The sequence below is a fragment of the Poecilia reticulata genome, chromosome 20 (genome assembly GCF_904066995.2).
Source record: "Poecilia reticulata chromosome 20, P_reticulata-male-v2, whole genome shotgun sequence".
NCBI classification, from domain to species: domain Eukaryota; kingdom Metazoa; phylum Chordata; class Actinopteri; order Cyprinodontiformes; family Poeciliidae; genus Poecilia; species Poecilia reticulata.
The window spans coordinates 2,694,518-2,714,791 of NC_088849.1; the positions used below are offsets into that span (position 1 = coordinate 2,694,518).

General features: G+C 41.2%; 1 protein-coding gene across 18 annotated transcripts in view; it reads left to right on the forward strand.

Annotated features, from left to right (window-relative positions):
- The window catches only part of svila (supervillin a), a 66,671-nt gene that overhangs the window by 17,897 nt on the left and 28,500 nt on the right, over positions 1 to 20,274 (forward strand). For 3 of the 18 annotated variants that reach the window (XM_081601315.1, XM_081601319.1, XM_008414674.3), the window contains exons 1-10: positions 2,214 to 2,647; positions 9,018 to 9,081; positions 10,300 to 10,382; positions 11,016 to 11,079; positions 11,189 to 11,331; positions 11,404 to 12,121; positions 14,451 to 14,534; positions 16,080 to 16,937; positions 17,360 to 17,527; positions 18,110 to 18,144. In XM_081601315.1, the coding sequence (XP_081457441.1) occupies positions 2,590 to 2,647; positions 9,018 to 9,081; positions 10,300 to 10,382; positions 11,016 to 11,079; positions 11,189 to 11,331; positions 11,404 to 12,121; positions 14,451 to 14,534; positions 16,080 to 16,937; positions 17,360 to 17,527; positions 18,110 to 18,144 (2,275 nt within the window). In that variant the 5' untranslated portion in view covers positions 2,214 to 2,589. Of the gene's footprint in view, positions 1 to 2,210; positions 2,648 to 9,017; positions 9,082 to 10,299; positions 10,383 to 11,015; positions 11,080 to 11,188; positions 11,332 to 11,403; positions 12,122 to 14,450; positions 14,535 to 16,079; positions 16,938 to 17,359; positions 17,528 to 18,109; positions 18,145 to 20,274 lie in introns of those variants that run through there. The other 15 variants (XM_008414677.3, XM_008414681.3, XM_081601316.1 and 12 more) reach the window with 11 other exon arrangements.

The following is a 20,274-nucleotide window of genomic DNA, read 5'->3' on the forward strand; positions in this document are numbered from 1 at the left end:
GTCACCTGAAGAACATTTCTACGATTAAATAATGTTACAGGAGATCTAGAGAAACTCATCCATGTGTTCATCTATAATTAGATTGATTACTGTCCATTTTGGACAAAAACTGAACTACATTGTCTTGTATTGAAATGAGCCCTAAACAGTTACTTGGTGTTGCACTCGGTGTTCTGTCTGTGGAATTTTCTTTTAAACCATGGCAATGAACTAAATTTGTTGACGATGCTTGCCATAATTGTGAGCTTCTCACAGCTTAAAAGAATATCTTTTTAGTTGGCTGCAATCTACCTTCTCTCCACTAGATGTCACAAATTCCCGTATCGCACATCAAATCTGCTGATCAAAGTATAACAAGCTGATTGTTTTATAGTGACTTCCCATCTGCATCTCAGTGGGACTTGGCAGGCAGGTGATGTGTCTGTCTTTCCATGGTCTGAGCCACATGAGCTCATCTGTGGGAAGGAATCGGACCTGCCAACTCAAAGGTTTACACAGCCTGTTCAGTCAGTCTGATTTGTACTCCGTCTCTACACACCTGGCTGCACCATTACACTAATTTATGCGACTCTAAAAATGTAACGATGTGATGAGCCTGACGTGTGTCTGTGCTTTTGAGGCAACACAAGACCATGACTCGCATTTACAACTAAGGACTTCAGTGCATGTAATCATAAACGAGGAGCCAGACTCTTTTCATGTTGTTTTCATGTTTTTCATTTCATCTTTGGCTTTCATTGGTTAGACAAGTTCCAGTTCATCCACTAGATTTGAGTTCTGTTGTCTGTGTTTTAGGGGTGGGCATTCATCCTACTGTTTATCATGGTAGATTTCCTACCTTGGTAAGTATTTTGAATTATCGTTGTCACAATAAATTCCAATCGATGCATTTTAAAGTTCTCCAAAACTGTCCTTTTTGTCAAAGTTCATGGTTTAACTTTTTTCTGTTTTCAATGAAAGCATCAATAAATACCAATAAATTTGAGTGATTAAATTCAGTTTATTGCTACAGTTCTAATTCACAACAAATGTCTCAATCCACTCTACAAAAACACATTTCAATACATTCCAGTTGATTCCAGTTATCGAACGGTACGGAGTCGCACTTCATCCCACTTCATCCCACTGGAGTCCTGAAGAAGCGTATTACAAATGTCTTTCATTTGTGCAGCTGTGTGTTTGTGCAGATGTAATTGCTGTGACACACAAGCTGTATTTCCATTACAAATTTTTGCTATTGCGAAATTGTGTTTTTGAGCATTAGCAGAATATAGGCAGAGTTTCCATAAAATAAAGAAAATAAATAACCTTGTCCACACGATAAATCATTAAAAAATCATGGCAGCAACAAATGTAAACAGTTAAATGGAATATGGTCATAACTCATGACCATATTCCATCTGTCAGCCAGAGACATCGGTTTCCCTTAGTGTTATCAGAATAGTACTGGGAAAATATAGTGAAAAGTCGGTCCATGTCGCCTACTGTGTGTTGGTGAGTGCACCTTGCATTGGTTTTGCCAGCAGCATCTGAGAGACTGTCGGCTTCCCCACAGTGTCTAAGACACATGAATCATTCTGCCTCTCATGTAGATGTAAAGGCAAGCTGAGGATTTTTCTTTATTTCTCCAAGAATGGGCGAAGAAGCCCAAATATACATTTTTGGGCTAAAATTTGCTTGTTGCTTCATAGTGGTAACATTTTATTCTTTGATTTCTTGAAGAACAGTTTGCGTGACATCGTTACTCTTGAGGACCCAGTGCAGCTCATGTTCTGCTACTCTCATCACGGCGTTCTCTCCCCGACTTTGTTTTGCTGTTCCTTCCTTACCTACCCTTTGCCCTTCCCACCATCTCCTCCCATCTGCATGCTGCTCCTTTCATTCGGTCCCTGCTGAGAGACGACTGGAATGTCTCATTTGACTGAGAGGGTCATTTTAGCGTTCTCCTTTCGTGTCTCTCCGTTCCCACTCTCGTCCTGCAGATGCTAGTCTTTTCCTACGCTCTGCACTAGTTTCTTTGGCATCCTGCTTGCATGTGCGAGCCAAAGGAAGGCAGCTCTCCCAAAAGACGCTCTAAACTGTCCCTTTCAGTTTTTTTCCCCTTTTTTTTCTCTCCTGTCTGTCCCTGTGAGGCTCACTCTTAAGCGTGCACAAAGACAACGCTTCCCGCTTTTAGTAGAAGAGAGGATTCTAATTTTCTTGCCCTGCCTAATGAGCTTACCCTTTGCTGAGCAGCTTTCTGTTCTGCAGCTCGTTGTCGTAGAGGGTGCTGCTCGGTGGGAGGGGAATCGGGAAAACGGGAGCGGGTCTGAGAAGAGGCAGAGCCCCCTCTGTTTGTCTACCAGGACCACCTCTGCCTGAGCCAGGACTGCGGCTCGGACGTAATCTCCCCCCTCTGTCCCTCTTTCTCTCTCCTCTCCCCTCCCTTCCTCTCTCCCTCACTACCTGACTTCCACCCTCCTTCTCCCTCACCGCCTGTCCTGAACACTGACAAAGTACTTTTGTAGCTGCATCACCTCTCTGCTCCTCTCCCTTCTTTTCTGTTCCTTCTCTTTCACTTCTTTGTGTCCCTGGACTTTTGTTGCCAAAATGTACCGGAATCCCTGGATCTCGAATTACCTGACTCATGTGAAGTTTTGCAGCCAAGGTAAGAGCAGTGACTTGGAGCTTAGATTTAGAGGACCGACTCGGGGTATGGGGGACAGGTTACTCTGGTTGTGGGTTGGGAATCTGAGCTTGTGGAAGTTGGCAGGCAACAAACTGCAGGCTCCCTTCTCTCCCTCTGTCCAGTCAGCCGGCCTCGCACTGCAGCTGCAGCTTCCAAGGACACTACGCAGCAACGTAAAGACACTCAGAGTACTGCAGGGGTCTCTTTTTTTTTTTTACTCGGTGGAGGGAGAGAAAACTAGACCAAAAAAGTTCAGAGCCACCGTTATGCATGTATGCATCAACTACTGTCCACTTGTATTGGAACGGACCACATATTGATTCTTATCAATATTCTGTATGCCATATTTTAAATGTCTCGTTGTTTTTCTGTGAATGAACTATCTTTCAGTAACAAGATGGCTTATCACAGCAGAGTTTAAACAACTTGCCTTTCTGTCCCAAAATTCATTGGCAGCAGCAAGTGCACATTTTCTAATGGAGAGCTTCACTTTAAAAGCTGTTGGCAGAGTTTACCTAGGAAATCCATTCATTCCAAAAATCTCTTTTATATTAGAAATATGATGCTTTCATCTTTATAGGTTTCTGAAAAGGTAAACTGCTGACCTGAATTCTGATGCACAGAACAGCTTTCTTGTATTTCTAACACTTTGTGTTTGTCAGCCTCCTTTGGTCCAAGCAGATTATGTGATTAGGGGTGCACTGATAAATCGTGATATAAAAATTCAAAGGAAAACTTTCAAATATTCTATTATTAATAAATGTTGTGGAAGGTACATCGGTATGTTTCGGTACAACAGAAACTTCGAAGGATTTGTAAAGTTATGCCTGACGATGTATACGTAAGCCATGAAAACATTTTTAGTAAAATAAAGTAGCTAAATGTGGTTTCCATCAGTGACTGTATGCTCTTCTGAGTCACCAATGACTCTTCATCAATGACTTATGAATGACATATTTTGTCCACTCAAGGGTTTTTGCTCCAAAGTGCTTTTCAAAAAGTTGCTATAATGTGCTAACATCACCTAGGACACACACCTTTGTGGTTTATTCATATAGGAATATCTGATTCAAAATGGTATAGCTGCGAATTTTTCATAAACACTCAAATCTTTTTTGAAGATCTTTGCATAGGGGAGTGCTTGCTAAAGTCTGCGGCTAATGCTAGCTCCTCGCATTCCTATTTTGATATGACTTGTTAGTTCTAACATATTTTTTGAGTTTTGCAGTTGATGATGGTTACTCTTATTGATTGTAAGGTTTTACTTATGCTTTCCACCATACAGCTATCTCCTGTCAGAGGCCTTCGCCTCCATTAGTCTGTTTTCATCAGTGTTCTATATCGTAAGCATCATTATAAAAGTTGGGAAAACTTATTTTGAGAAGAAATAAATCCCATACTCATTAGATCATATTCACATATTTAAAAAATTCCAGGGTATTCGAGGAATTGCAGTGGATTTCTCGGTCAGCATTTTCCGCATCCCAGCAGTCATAAAACGTCTTTCCATCAATGTTATTTTTTTATTTTTTATTTTTTTTAACGTACACTTAAAAATCAAAATGACATTCTCAGCTTTGCAAAAAAAAAAGTACTCACTTTAGGTGGTTATTGGCTTTTTAATGAAAGCACTGATGCACTGAAGGGAAGACTGAAACACATTTGCCGAATAAATTCCAACGTAGAAAACATTTGGCCCTGTGCCTTACCAGAAGCAGGCTAAAAATGTCTAATTCCAAACCTCAATCTGGGAGGTTAGAACTCGATCAATTTTTCAAAGATGTGTGGTCCATGCTAGTTTGCGACCTTTCTTATTTTGCGTAGCCGTGTTGATTCGCTTCAAACCAGTAGATGATGGAAGCATGTCTAATTGACATGCTTCGTCTTTTCTGCAACATCTTAAAAGTTTGCTCATAATTCCCAGGACATTTGGATGGAAACACTACTATAGACAAACAGGAGTTTGACCAGCTAATGTTAATATTTTGGTCAAATGTTACAAATATGACCAAATATTACATAATGGATGCATAAGAGTATCTTTGATGTGCTGTGGGCTGAGATTTTTCATGTGCTGCTTGTCGTCTGGAAGGTTCTTTTTGTAAAATTTTGGTCTCTCTCTCTCTCTAATATATATATATATATATATATATCTCAAACCATGGCACTGTAGACTGAAATTGACAAAATGTTGTTAAAGTAGATCCATGTTGCTGAGACATGTTTGGTAGGTCTCCTGCTGTCGATGCATCTCACTGTGTGTTTATCTGCTGCTCCTCTATCCAGAAACAGTTGAAAACATTCTTTGAGAAGCATTTCCTCTGTCAGTCCCTTGGCCCTAACTTTTAGTTACTTTTAGTGTTATTCATTGACCTGATCAACAGCAGCATTTAAGGATTTTAGTGTTGAGGATTAATCTGGGGTTATGTTGACTTGGGAGTCTCGGAGTAGCAGGCGAGGCTTAGCCCTAAGATGACCCGCTACCTTCTGCATTAAAGCTCAAACTGATGCGAGTGAAAAATGTTTAGTTTGTCACTTGTCAAATCCGTGGAATAATAGATTCTGTCAGCTGCCACTTCTGGTGTATGTTCGGTTATGTTGGACATCTCACCAAACACTGCTCCGTTCCTGTATCTGAATGCCTCTCATTCCCCCCATTCTCTGTAATATTTTCTGAGTGGGAGCTGAATGTTGTTCTGCCTGCTCTGTGCTTATCTGGAGGGGAATCCACAGCAGGTGGTCCACGGTTAGAAGCATTAGTTTGAGAACTGAGGCTGGATGGGGGTCAGGGGTGTATTCAGGCGTGGTTTAAGGCTTTGAGGTAAAATCATGTCAAAGTAGTCCTCTGTTTTCCATCAAGAGTGAGCCATGTGGTTACGCTAATTTTAAACATTGACACACAGGCTTGTTCATATCTTTGTTAAAGCTAACATTTGATGGCACTGCATTCAATCTTAGATTTTTTTTTTTTTTTTTTTGCCTCCATGAAAGCTTTCATACTTTGTGTGGATGGTTTATTCAGAACTCTACTCTCCGGTCCGTTAGAGTAGGTGAGCAACTGTAAAGTTTGTGGCTGTTTTCAGGACAAGGCTTTGCACTTTGGCATGAATGCCAGTTGACTTAGCGGCACGTTTCCGGTTCGGCTCACTGTAATTCTTTCAAGAACTCGGACTCTTGCTCAGAACCTGGTGGTTCTATGGTTACAACACTCGTCAACTTTTAACCGTGGCGGAACCATGTGTTGACATTTCACATTTTAAATTATTGGAGCAGTAAAATCTTGTGGTACAAGCTCTTTGTGATATTTGTTAGTGAAGTTGGTTTTATCACGTGGTTCTGATCCAACCTGGACTGAAACAACAATTAGAGATTCTTTAGAACTGTCTGTTTTAGTTCAGCTCATAGTTCCACAACAGATGTACAACTTTCTGTAACTTATTGTTTACACATCTGTTAAATTCGTCCTTCTCCATCATACAAGTTGAGATCGCTTGAGGTCATATGAGCTTTCAGAGCATGCAGGTGGGATTGGAGAGTAAAGAGGTGTGGCTTTAAACTCATGGCATTTAATTAATCAATGTAAATGAGTTGCAGTGCGTGTTTGAGGTTGTCCTTTAGCTGCACTCAGTGGTTGAAATACAACTACATTTTTGGTTCCATCCTCCAGTCTGAACCCCCCCCACTTCAATCTTTTCACCCCCTGAAAAAAAACTCAAATCTGTGCCGTTTCCATATGTGGTGCTAAATCAGATGGTTTAAAAAGCACCTGCAGTCTGATCGTCTTATATCCAACTCTCTCTCTCGCTGCCAAGTGAAATCTACATTCTTTAGGTCGTAAACTGTTCACAAAGGAGTCTGATTGCTCTGACAACCAGTGGCATGAAACGAAACAAAAGATTCAGCAAAAAATCAGAATAAAAATCAAGAGCTTATGTGTGGATGTAACCTTAATCACCTTAATCTGCAGTTCCTTAGTTCATCTTACAGTTCATGGCAATTATGGGAATGTTACTACCTTTACGACGGTGTAGTATTGGTGAGTCAACTTCCTCTGGGATGTTTAAGTTCATTGTGAGGCATAAAAATAAGCTGCAAGTCAGAGACTTGTGAAACCTGATGGCTGCTGATCTTTAAAGGTGTTTATGTCCCTACAAATTCAGGCCAAAGTCGGACCAGGCAGCAGAGAAGCTGCTATAAACCAAAGAACTTCATCTGACCCTACACCGGGGGTCAATAAATGACCTTCATCCTGATTTACCTGATGTCGTATGAAGACCCACACTGGTTGTTGAATTCAGTTTTTGTCTTGCTTTTTTCCCCCCGCAATTTTCTGACTTTTTTAGGCCTTTAAGACATAGTTTAATTACACACCTACCTGTGTACATTACCTTCCCTCCCTGCCAGATTTTTATTGTGAATAAGAATTTACATTTACAGAAGAACTATAAAATACTTCTTCTAACTTTTAAAGTAGTTCACAACCTCACACCTTCATATCTCTCGGACCTCCTTCACATTGTCACACCCACCCGTTCCCTCAGATCCTCTTCTTCTGTCCATCTCACCGTCCCCCCTGCTCGTCTTGTCACTATGGGGAGCAGAGCATTCAGCCGCTCTGCTCCCAAACTCTGGAACTCACTCCCACCTGATCTCCGGAACATCGAGTCTTTGCAATATTTTAAGTCCAAACTCAAAACCCATTTGTTTGAACTAGCATACAACCTTTAATTATCTTTGTACCGTCTTATAAATCTTGTTTGTGTTTTTGTTTTTTCTTACCTTGTCCAGAAAGGCGCCTACAAATAAAATGTATTATTATTATTATTATTATTTGTTCTTAAGAACTCACCTGGTTAGAGTTTAAATAAAACTAAAAAAAATAAATATCGAAAGCTAGCATTTATGACAATTGGCTGCTTGCTACATCTGCATGTTGCATACTTTGACTTTAACATTCACCAAGCAACACAGACGTTTTAGTGACTGCACTTAATGAAGAAACTGGGTGTGTAGGACTTATCCAAGTATTTGAAACATCCATTGGAATTTTTTCAACCTAATCTTGTCAACAAAGAAACCAAAACAAACAAAAAAAAAAGCCAGCTCAGATAACCGGGATTATCATTCAGGATCCACAGGGAGCGAGTTTTGTTTTCCTAAGCAGTATTCCTCCCAGCTGAAACAATACTCGGCTACACCCCAATACATCCTGACACAAGACCCTCTCTAAATTACTCTTCTTATTTTTCCCCAAATGTTGTTTTGCTTTAGTAAGCTGGGCTTAAAGCACCAACCTGAGTGTCTGTAACAAAGACTTGCTGATCTGGAGAGGAGGGCAAAGGCAGTACCGCTCAAAAGATGTTTTGGTGTTGAGCAACTTTATAACCTTTCGAGCTGCACTGCAATGCAACGTTATGAGTCACTTTAGTCAGGGAAACGGTCATACGGGCCACTTGGGATTGATCAAAGGGAGAGAGTTGATCTAAGGGCCTCAAAAATATTTAAAATTCTACAACTTTTCCACCCACAAATATTTTTTTGGAACTCTTATGATGGTCCAACACGTATTCTAATCAAAGTGGGAAGTAGGAGGTTTTTGTTTTCATTTTCCAAATAAAAACCTATGGCATGGCCGACCACCTGAAGTGACGATCCAGACAGGCAGATCATTGATCAGTCAAAAGGTTCATGGTATCTCTGCCGGAACTTCAAATATCAAAAACGCAGATGGAAGAATCTGTTGACAGGATGCTCGTTGGGCATTCAGTGACTGGTTTACAATGGAAAAGTGGCAAAAATAAATTCAGTTAAAAACTTAAATTAATGCTCAAATGCTTTTCATCCAATATGACTGAGCTGTTCTGCAAATATTTCAGGGCAAAACGGATAAGAGGCATATACCAAGAAACCTGTAGATGTAATTAGACTGAGGGGTTGACAGAGGATAGCATTTGGAGGGGTGGGGGTTGGGGAGATGGTGAAAATCAGTCATTTCCCTCCCAAATGTTGCATAATTTAATAATCCACTTTGGGCTCATTTTTAAATCAAATCCTACAATGTAAAAGTCCAATAAAATACATTAGAATTTGTAGTTGCACTGTCAGTGTGATGTGTACATACATCAATGATTTGTGTGCACATGCATGGTGGAAAACTAACGGGACAACTTTTTCATTAGCTAATGAGACTTGTTTGCCAAGAAGCTACACACCGACTCATTGGTTCAGGTTAAGATTTCCAGTCGGCGTGTTTCAGCCCATGAAGACCTTTGACTGAAAGGTTCTGCTATTCAGACTGGAACTAATAAATGAAAACGGAGTCATGTCTAATCGTTTCATCTGCCCATAGGACTCGGGAGTGAGACCCCCGTTAAAGCCAGTAATCCTAGGGTCCTACAGAAGAGAGCGCTGAGGTAAGAGAGGCAACAAGTTTTATAGAAGTTTGTTGAATTTCTTTTTTTCTTTTTTTTTTTAAAGACACAATAGTTCTTGTGTAAACCAATAGAAAGCTAAACAGACGTGCCGACAGCTCTCTGGATTTATTTACTTAAGTGTTGCAATATTCTCCTAAACTTGAACAGTCGCTTTGGTAAATTCTAGTTTTGCTAGTGGCCAGCTGTGCATGAGCTTCTTTAGATGAAAGGTTGTAAATATATTCAAAACATTAAGTTACATAAATGTTCTCATGTTTGCTCAGTGGTTCTAAATGATTTGGTGCCGGTTTAGAGGGCCATCATTAACTGCTTCTATTACAACTGGTTGTAAAACTTAGTTGATGATTCGCTGATTTAGGAAAAAAAACGCAATTTTGCAATTGCAGTGTTTCCATCAAATAAAAAAACGCAGTTAAAATCATACATGAATAAGTTTGTTCACGTGTGAAGTAATTAAAAAAGTATGCCATACCATTGTCCTACTACTTCCTGTCTTCCATGTCTTTTCCGTCAGTAGTAACATTAGCTTGACATGATTCATGTGTTATGAAAAGTGTTTCTATTGCAGCTTTGCAAAATAAACTAGCCGAAAAACCACCTTAACCCAGCAGCAAAAATGATCAAAACATGAGTTTCTTTTGAAAGTTCCATGTTTCCATTAAGCAACTTTATTTTTGTAATAAACATAATACACTGTGATGTTAATTCATGCAGCTTTGTGGAGTGCCTCCTGGAGCTGTATGGAGCCCCTTTGGAGACACCAACCCAATCCTGAACATCGTGAACCATAGCGTAGATATAGGCAGAATTTCAGAATCACATGTTGAGATATTTCAATATGAAAACAAATGCTGGTTCCATATAAAATTATCTAGTATATTCATTGTTCACAACCATTCGTGGTAGAATGGATAAAACCACAAGATCTTTTCTTTTTTTCCCCTAATCTCTGGACACGTCCTACCAAGCCTGTTATAACTCTGCTGCATTATTGTGGTTTTGTCTAATATTCTTAATTGACTTGATTTGTGTTTAAGTGACAAAAAATGGTCCCTTGTGTCAGTGCGAGGTTGAAGGTGTAATGATCAGGGTGTACAACTAAAATTGACTTGACTTCCTGGTCTTCACAGCCCCACCGACGGGGTGGAAAAAATGGCCCACTCCTATTTCAGTAAGAGTTCATATTTTTCTCCTCAGCTTCCCGAAGGAATTTTCCTACGAGGAAAAAGACGATCCGCCCAAGGACGTAAATGTTAGTCTCCCCGCCAGTCTCCCCAAAGGTAAAGAACGTTGGATCTTCATTGGAGGAGGGTAGGGCTGTAGCTGCACATGAAATTGTGTAACTGAAAACGATGCCATTCACTTTCAAAGTGGAGGCTTTTTCTTAATCGTTTGTGCAAGTGTTGTTGTCTCGGCTGATGAGAAATCTTTTCATCAATCTTGTCAACAACTCAGCCACTTAAGAGCCTTTGTTAAATTTCAATAAGTGTCTTGAACAATAATACAATATCTCAGTTTTAAAGTACTCACCTTTATGTCCAAGTCATATAATATCTGAAACGTGTAGACTTCAAGATCTCATGTCAAAAAACTTTGTTATATCCAACTACTAAAAGAGCATGTCTTGTATTTTAGCTTTGAAAACAATATCTCATATTATTAGGTCAGGGGGGCAATTACATTTTGGGGTCAGATTGGGTTGCTTATAACTTCTTTTTTTTGTCTCCAAATAGTTGGGATTTAAAACTGTTTTTTTGTATTTACTCAGGTGATCTTTGATCTTTTGAAACATAATTCTGATGACAAAGCAGAAACGATTCTCTTTTTTTCACAGCACTGTAAATGTTTCAGTATTCAAAAGCAACTTCATTTAAGATTCTCATTTCCTAAAATTAATGCCCTCTTCTTTTAAGTGTCCGAGTTAAGGAAACGTTTTGAAGGCATTTCCACAAGTACAAGTGACTGGGAAATGAACAGGTAAGGTCATAAAGTTACCACATCCAGGCTACAAGAGTCTTTAAAAACAGTATGTTGAGTGACGACGTGTCTTGATGTTGACGGTTCTTTCCTTCCCATTACTATGAAGAAAGGAGCGCATCGCTCGAAGACTGGAGGGCATTGATGGGGAAGTTCATCAGTCCCTGCTGCCCAACTTGGTGGCCAATCGGCTTCTGGAAGAAGACACGCCACGTTACACCAGGGCGTCCGACCTCTGCGAGTCCCATGCTGGTGAGTATTATTCAGATGAATTACTAACTATAAGAGTTTTAATGTACTCATTATGTGCTGTTTTCTGTGAAGTGACAGTCCAGCGGTACGGCATGGAAGGCTATGAGAACCCAGACCTGCCTGTGAAGTTTCCCGATCGAGAGTCCAGAGGTCAATTTAGGCCCGACACTCTGTCCTCCATGCACACTGAGCCAGTTCACAGTTCACTACCTACCACTGCTGCCCCAGAGCAGGAATCCAAAGCTGCACGCATTGCCCGCTACAAGGCAGAGCGCCGCAGGCAACTGGCTGAACGCTACGGCATCTCCTTGGATCAGGACCTCGACCTGGATTATGCATCACGCTACACCCGCACCCGGAAAGAATCCGACGGCTCAGAGAGGCGCAAAAGAGGAGAACCTTTAAGGGATGAAGGCAGGGATGCCTCCCTGAGCGTCTACAGCGGTGTTGTGGTCAGTAGCCCGAAGGCAGGCAGCTATGCAACACCCCAGAGACACCCTGACCCGGTCTACGACGTGGCTCGCACCAGTGTGGACTCGTTCTCCGAGCGGGAGCGACTGATGAACCTGGAGAACCAGCGCCGAGCCGCTCCACCCGAGTCCACTTCTTCGTACATGGACGTAACGTCATCGTTCTCTGCCAGGGTGCCTGCTAAAGACCCTGTGGCATCGCTGCCTCCCAGTTCACCAAAGATTAGCAGGCATTTGTCACTTTCCTCTCCCAAACATGCTTCATCTCCTGGTGATATGTTCATCGAGCAGCAGGCACACAGTATCCTCAGCAGGCAGGGGTGAGTACTCTTGATGTCCTTCAGGAGACTCCTTGTATGTTTCAGTAGGATAGGCTTCTTTAGTAGATAACGGCAAGGAATTTCTTCTCCTTTGTCCCCGACTACACAGGGTTCAAGTCAGAGCACTGTTGTAGCATTCGTAAATGGTTTTACTTGCTGTGACTACATGTCCCAACTTTTTTTGTGTGTTTATGTCAACTCTATCTATACTCTACCTATACCTACATACTGTATGCAATGCATTTACATATTACAGTTTTATTTCACTTAAAACCGTATTTTATACGGTTTTATTTGTTCTTTAAATTCCCAAATGAGCCACTCCTGGCTGAGTTGTTTGTTTCACAAGAGTGATTTCCATGGCTGTTGGGATGATGCCAGCCTCTGGTTTTGCATTCATCTGTTGCTCTGAAAGTTGATCTCTGCTTTTGGAACGGCACAAATGTCAACTTTACTGGCATAAATTCTTAAGTTGTCTTTAATTATTTCATGGCATGCTAAGTGAGTTGGGGCAAGGTCATTTTTCACAGTGTCAGCCAAATGGTCCAAGGTGCTTGAGGAACCAGAATGAACTTTTGCCTTGGATTCTGTTTGTGTTTAGAACTGACTCGCATCCTCAAAGTTTTCGTGTCAGCCAGGGAATATCTCCTTAGCACTCGAAGATAATTGTTCTGCTTCCACAAAAATCTTAGAATTCAACCAGTTTGGACTTACGTGCAGACTTAAGTGTTGAAGGAATTTGTGAGCACCTCTAAATGTTCCTGATGTGTTGTAAGAGCTCCCTGACCCAACCCAAACATTGACCAGCCCATAACCCTGCTATGCACAGCTACGAACAAACCTATGAAGATGCATTGCTCTATTCTTCACACGACTGGGCTGTCGGTGCTCATCCGTCTGCGCTCATGTCCGCTTCACCCTCTCACTCTGTCCTCAGTGTCCCTCTCAGATTTCAAAACTTGGCTGGGAAGCTAGTTCCTATGGAGCAGGGGTGGGTGTTTGTTACAGGCTGGCTCAGCGCGACTCCATGGTCACACCTCTGACCCACAGCTGGGTTTGATCAAAACCAGCCCAGCATAAAGATACAGAAACAAAGAAGAAAACCTCTTCTTTCAGGATCCGTGGGGCTAATGGGGGGAGAAACATTTCAGTATATGTTTGATTTGAACCTGAACCTCAAAAGTCCATTTTGACCTTTTGAAAGTAGCTTTTCAGTTTGGACAGAGGTAGGATTATGTAAAATACTACTTTTCAGTGAAACGTTGGTGAAAAACATTAAAAGGGTTAGGGTGGGGTAGGAGCGACGTTATGATGACTTTATGAAGGCGGCTTTTCAGAAAGAGCAAGAGTTTTTCAAAGAGACAAGGCCCAATTTTAAGATGTTAAATTATAAAGTCAAATTTCATTTAATATATGTAGCATTTTTATTACAGATCAAGGTAACAGTTACTTGACTATGTTATCAAATGATGCCATGTGGCTGTAAAACACATAATTAAGGGTGTTTTCCCACCCGTTAGTCTGGCAACATTTATTACAATTCCAGTTGCTGTGGTTCTCTTTCACACTGCGTTGTGTCCAACCAACCAAACCCTTAGACTAACCTGTTCACCGCCATGCCTGTTGGGCTCCACAGCAAAATCCACTGAAGGAAACGACACAGAGACCTCTTAAAAACAACTTTTAGTACAAGTTCCTTCTTCACAAAATATAAACACAAATGGAATGGTTGTAGGATTTCTCTTTTGCCTTTGGCAAAAGACCACAAACCATTTCTCCCCTGGAGTGACAAAGATATGTCTAATGGAAGCTCATATTTATGTCTTTATACACAGACATAAATATGTGACTATACAATAATTCCTCACATGCTATTGATTCTAAACGGGATCGGATATTCATCTGATCTGAATTAGTCTTTCTGGTCTTAGTCCCAAGTTCCTCCAACTGAAGTCCATTTATCTTCAGCTGTGTGTGACGTTATTGTTCGTGACTTTGTTTAATCACGAGAAGGAAAACGATCCTTCTGTCTGTAGAAAATTATCATTTACGTGAAAAGATTGTGAACATGTTGACCACAGCTCCTTACATAAGAGATTGGGGGATTTTATTGTAGTTAAGGTCTCTTCTAAAACCACAGAAACTGTGAATTCTGTAACCAGGCAGAGGTTTTTTTTGTTTTTTTTTATTATTCTTCTGGTGACCAGGTTCATTCCTACTGTGGTCAAGCTCAATGTGTGTAATGTGGTGGTGTGTAGACCGCTGCAGACTGTTCCCCCACATACCTGGTCACTCACTCGTGTTTCCCACTGGGTTTTCTACGGAGCAGTGCAGGAGCGACCCTTAGCTCTGATTGGTTCCTCCAGACTGATGCCGAGGGTGATACCCACTCCCTCATCAACTGGCCTTCAAGGTACACACACAGGCTGGTTGTGTGTCCCCCCTCCCCCTCATTGAGTCGGGCTAAACCCTAGACCCACCAACCTTCATGAGCAGCTGCTTTTAACCTGCTGGTCTTCCAGGGACCCAGGACCGTCATACCACTTGCACAGTGTGGGCTCCATTTAATTTCACTAAATGGAAACTAAATGTTTCCATTTAGTTTCTCTTCCATTTAGTTTAACTAAATGGAAGAGAAATTAAGTCACCTGACATCATCATCTTCACTATCATAAGCCCATCGGACCATAACTCCATCTTCTTCACGCTTCAGTTGCCTGTGTCTGGTTAATATTTACACAAAATATAACTGACAGATTTCAATTGTTACTTACCCTCTGCTCTTACATGTATTGATTGTACAGTGTGTGTGTGTGTGCATCCTACTGTATACAGTGCCTTGCAAAAGTATTTTTTTCAAGGCACGTCTTTACATTCTAATCACTTCATAAGCTCAAGCTTTACTGTATTTTATTGTGAAAGACCAACACAAAGAAATGCATAGTGGTAATTAGGAAGTGGGAGGAAATGACTGCATGGTTTCCCCACCTACGTAAAAAATAAAACTCTTATCTTGTTTTCAAAAGTCACTTAATCTGTAGGAGACATGTTAGGAATAAAGTTGGCAAAGTTTAACACACTGAAAGCTTTTAAATAGTGGTGGCAACATCATGTGGTGAGGAATGGAAGAAAGCCTCTTGGAGGCTTTAAGTTACTGGAGAATTGACCATTGGTTCACCTTCCTACAGCAAAGCACTAAACGTACAATTAGAGCTGCAATAGAAAGGTTGAAATCCATCATGTAGAATTCCAGTAAATCTTTCCAGCTGTTTGTACTGTGAAAAAAATTGAAAATGGCAGAATACTTTTGCAGGATACTTTTGTATTCATATATTAAAAATGATTTACATCCATCGTCAGCATTTTCTGACTGCAATAGATTCTGTATTGTCCACCTTGCTGAGCCTCAACACTGTTTTTAAGTGTGCACCGATTGCAGTTTCCTGGCCAATCACAGATCTTTAAAAAGACCTGCGGATTCTAATATTGGCCAACACAGATTTTACTAAATTTTGTATTTTTTTTTTGTAGTGAGGTGACAATTTACTCAACTGACCACCTAGTTTGTGGGTCAGTCAGTCCTCTCACAGCAAAGCAAAGGTGGACATTGACTGATGCTGAAATCTGCCAAGAGCCAACCTCCCAAAATTAAGAAAATCTGTGCTGATTGTATTAGTGTGTCCCTATTTTCAAGCCATTTACCCACTGCTCGATACAGGAGGAAACAAAGTACTTATTAATGATGTTTTAGTATGTTCGTTACTTGCTTTATAAGAGATGCACAATAATGGAATGGGGATAATAACAATGTATGTATTGATGAGCCTGACCTGGCAATGCAGGTTTTGGATTTTCAGCCAGGCTGACTTAACAATGTTTTTCCATTATGAGTTTGTATCTGCTTCCATTTCTACACCAACGTTTCCCAAATGGTAACTAGCTCTTTGTTTCCCTGAAGAATCAAAGTTAGGGAGAGGCTTGCCAGAGAGGACGGGCACCAGAGAAATCCAGAGCCAGAAAAGTTCACTGACATCTCTGGATACCACAGACAGCTTCAGCACCGACCCCAGACTTCTGCTCCAAGCCGATACCACGGAGAGCCAGCAGGCCCCCAGCAGACCTACTTTCAGGCCTATCACGACCCTCAAGGTCATTTCAGCAGATCTAGTCACAAAGGAGGAGAGGATCTTGGTGGTTACCCAAGTTACCTGTCTATGACCTCTGGTCCGACAATTGGAGCCGAGCAGGACCAAGAAAAACGGACTGAACTTGATGAGACTGAGGAAGCGGAAGGGGTGAAAACGGAAGGTCTCTTGAGGAGCAGGAAAGCCGTCTTGCCTTCAGAGATCCGTCGTAGGGAGAGAAGTATGGAGGACCCACAAAGAGGAAGAAGTGAAGAGGAAATGGGGATGTACAGCCTCAGCCAGGCTCGGGATGCTGCTCTAGAGGAGCATCCAAGATCTGGAGTAAATACCAGAGCAGAGAAACCTGAGCACAGCGCCTCTCTGCACGCAACAGAGTGGAGACCTCGAGGGCAAGAAAATGTCATTTATGTTCACAAAGTACCGACAGCAACCCACATCCATCCCCATGTAATCCAAAGCATCCCCACCTCCAGGACTGCTGTCAACCACTTGGTGTCAGATGTTGGTTCAAGTCAAAGGAACACTCAGCCACAAGACTTCAGAGAAGTCCAGGAGTGTGACAGTGTTGGGACCAGAGAGAGTCAACAGGACCGTCGGGTGTCTGTGGCCAAGCTCAGGAACTCGTACATGGAGAGCACCACCACGCCTCCAAGCAGGCGCAGGAACGAGGTGTAGGTGGAAAAGCTGAATGTTACATCATTGCTGCTTACTGCCTGGCTGCTGCGGAAGCTTCTTAACTAACATCAGCTGGCCAGTAACACTAACAAGCTACTAAAATATGTCTGAAGTTGACATGAAAGCATATTTAGAGCTTACAGAGTTGCTAAACTCTCAAGTCCATACGCTAATCGGCTAACTAACCTAACACTAGGTTTCGTGTGGAATGACTACGTCCTTTATTCCAACTGTGCCTGGTTCTACATCGGCCCAGTGCTTATGTATGCTTTCACTGCTAACTTTTCTGCATGGCATTGCTTCTGTGCTGGACTTGAAATGGAGGTGTGTCTAAAGAGACACATTTGTGCCACCATATCACTTTGTTCTCCTTTGGGCTCTTTATCTGTTGACCCCTCTCCCTTTGCACTCCCTTCAGTGATATTGAGGATCCGAGTGAACACAGGGCCTACCAGGCCCCCTGGAGAGGTGCTAGAGAAAGGGGGCACCAGCCTCTGCTCTATATCTGTCCTGGGGAGAGTCGAAAGACCTCAGAAAGGTTTAGGACTCAGTCTGTCACTTCTGCTGAACGGCAGGAAACTCATAGGTATTTCTTTACACTGGAGAATGCATGACTTAGAGGGAGGAGACTAAATAAATGTTCATGACTGCATGTTAATCAAATTAAGATCATTAGAAATGTTTTTAATCCTGATCTGGTGAGCACTTCTGATTTTCTCATTTGCACTGTATCGTCAATTATTTAACATTTTAATCCTTAATGAGGTTCTTATCTTTGTTTTGGTTTCCGTCTGACCAATAGGAGTACCTTGATAATCGACCATAAACACGCTCGTTAATTTCGCCTCTCCAACATTGGGAAACAAGGAAGTTTAATGACCAAAGGTTCCTCTAATTGGATTTTGGCAGCGGTCTTGACGTGTGACCACAGCTCAGAAGCATGAATTGTGAGAAATGAGCCAAAGATCACAGAAAAGCACGGACTTCCTTAAGGCTGTCTAATGCTCCTGCTCAGTCTGCTTTGCTGTTGCCTTATTCTATTCATTTCTTTCCTGCAAACCAGAAGCAACTAACTTTATTTGCGTCTTCTTTCACAATCAACTCTTATTTTGTTGCAACTCAATAAGAAGCTTTTACTGATTTTCTTTTTATCTTTACACTTTTGAAGGTCCTGTGTGAGCTCAGACTTTGCCTCCATAGAAGGTAAGTCATGTTTCTGTTTGATTCAAGAGAGATTTCTGAGTAGATCTTAAGTATCAGAACAAGCTAAGTTGATAGATTTTCAGTGTTTTCTAATATGTGCTTTCCAAGGACTTTGTGTATTCATGAGTGATCTTTCACTTATGAAAAGTTTTCATTTGACTGTAGTTCACACAACAGTCGATGGTTGACAGATGAAATGGAAAAGGTGGTACGCCACCAACAATCTTCCCTTATGCAATATCTTCTGACAACAGAACATGTTTTGATTAAAATTAAATCAAATTTAAGCTACTGAATAAGATTAATTGGTATCTCTAAAGCTGTGGTCATGTGTCCTGCTCTGTCCATGTTAGAGTTAGGTTTAGTCTTTCTCTCAAGCATAGGAGTTGGACTCTTGTTTGTTTGACTGTAGGATTGGACTGGAGATGGATAGATGGCTTTGGGTCTTGTTTTCCATTAAACGGGTCCTGTTTCATTCTGTGAACTTGGAGTTTTATCAAAAAGCAAAGTTCCTGATTTAGTGCTCTTCTAGAGCCCATACCCCATTGTCAAGTCTCTATGTAGCTGGTCAATGTCTGGTTTGGTTCTAGCAAAAAGGTTTACGTCTCAAGGATTGACAATGGAATTATCGATTTGCATCTCACCACCTGCTACGGTCTCCATACATTTTTTTTTTTTTGCTTGGATGAGGTGGGGTTTTTTCGGCTGCATCGCAAAACTGCTTTTTCGCATCACAAGTCATCACTGGGTCAACAACAGAAAGTTACTTCTAGCGGAAAAGATGAAGACAATGACAAAGTAGTGGGATGACGTGATTTTGATCGCATTTCTTATGTAATGGAAAATTGTCAAAGTTTTGCGCACATTTGTAATGTAAACGCAGCCAGTGACGAGGGACGGAGCAGACTGGAGTTGAGGTTCTTCAGTGTTTCCAGCAAGATGCTGCATATATTCTATAAGTCTGTTGTTGAGTGGCATTTCTTCTGCTATTATTTCACATATTTAAAGGCAGTTGGGGCTATTTTAGTTTGCACACAGATTTTTATTTCATAAAAGGAGGGGAAGGACTTTAGAGTCGAGTTTCAGAGTCATTAACGGTGCTCACAGTAGCATAACAGCAACTACTCTCAGGGCAAAAGCAACTCATCTGGTTCTCATAAACACACGTTCAGCCAGGACACTTTTGTACTGACAAGAATTATGTGCAGCTGAGTCAATCAAAGGAAATAGTTGTTTGGTGATGTCATGTGTCTTGCACAACGTGTGTGTGCGTGCGCGCGTGCGTGCGCGTGTGTGTGTGTGTGTGTGTGTGTGAATGAATGCAGCAGTAATGACACACACACCTGCAGATCTCGAGTCTTTTCTCCTCGGCCCTTAATGTTTAATGGTTTATCTTTGCTGCCAGCTATAAAATGACATCTTTTTATGGAGACTTATACCTTTAATAAAGGTGAAGATTATCCTGTAGTAACGCTAGTTTGATTATATTTTGCACATTCCATATAACAAGGTTCAGGCCTGAGCTTCATAAATCGACATATACACAAGAGAAATAGTTCAAGCCGACATCTGCTAGGCTTTATCCAACTCATGGAATTAATAAACATTTCTTGCCCCATGATTTTTACCTTGGATAATTGATCCCAGCACAGTGTTTTTTTCTCAGCATCTGGGCTGAACAAACACGAAGATAAGTGTCCTGAAAGTGTTTTAACTGCAGCTCAGGCATTTGATTTTCATGCTGCTTTCATCAACAGTTGTTTTTGTGAAACAAAAACAAAGAACTTTACGATTTTTAAAGAAAACGTGTCGGTGATTTGAAAACTGTAACTCTGATCTCAAATGAAGTGCAACAGCAAATTCAGCCTCACTATTCAATATGCTGTGGCAAATGAAAGTGATATTTTCACCTGCTTCCATGCACCACCATGTTTTAAACACCCACTACTTGTATTGATATTGATTTACAGTGCTCTCATGTATAAAGGCCAAACACTGCATGCACCATAGCTTTCTCATTGCTTCATTAGCATGCCTGAATGAATCTGCTCAGGACATTAATGTGACCAATGTCAAAGGACTCGTGAAGTTCTTAACATTTTATAGCTCATCACATAAGTGGGATATCAG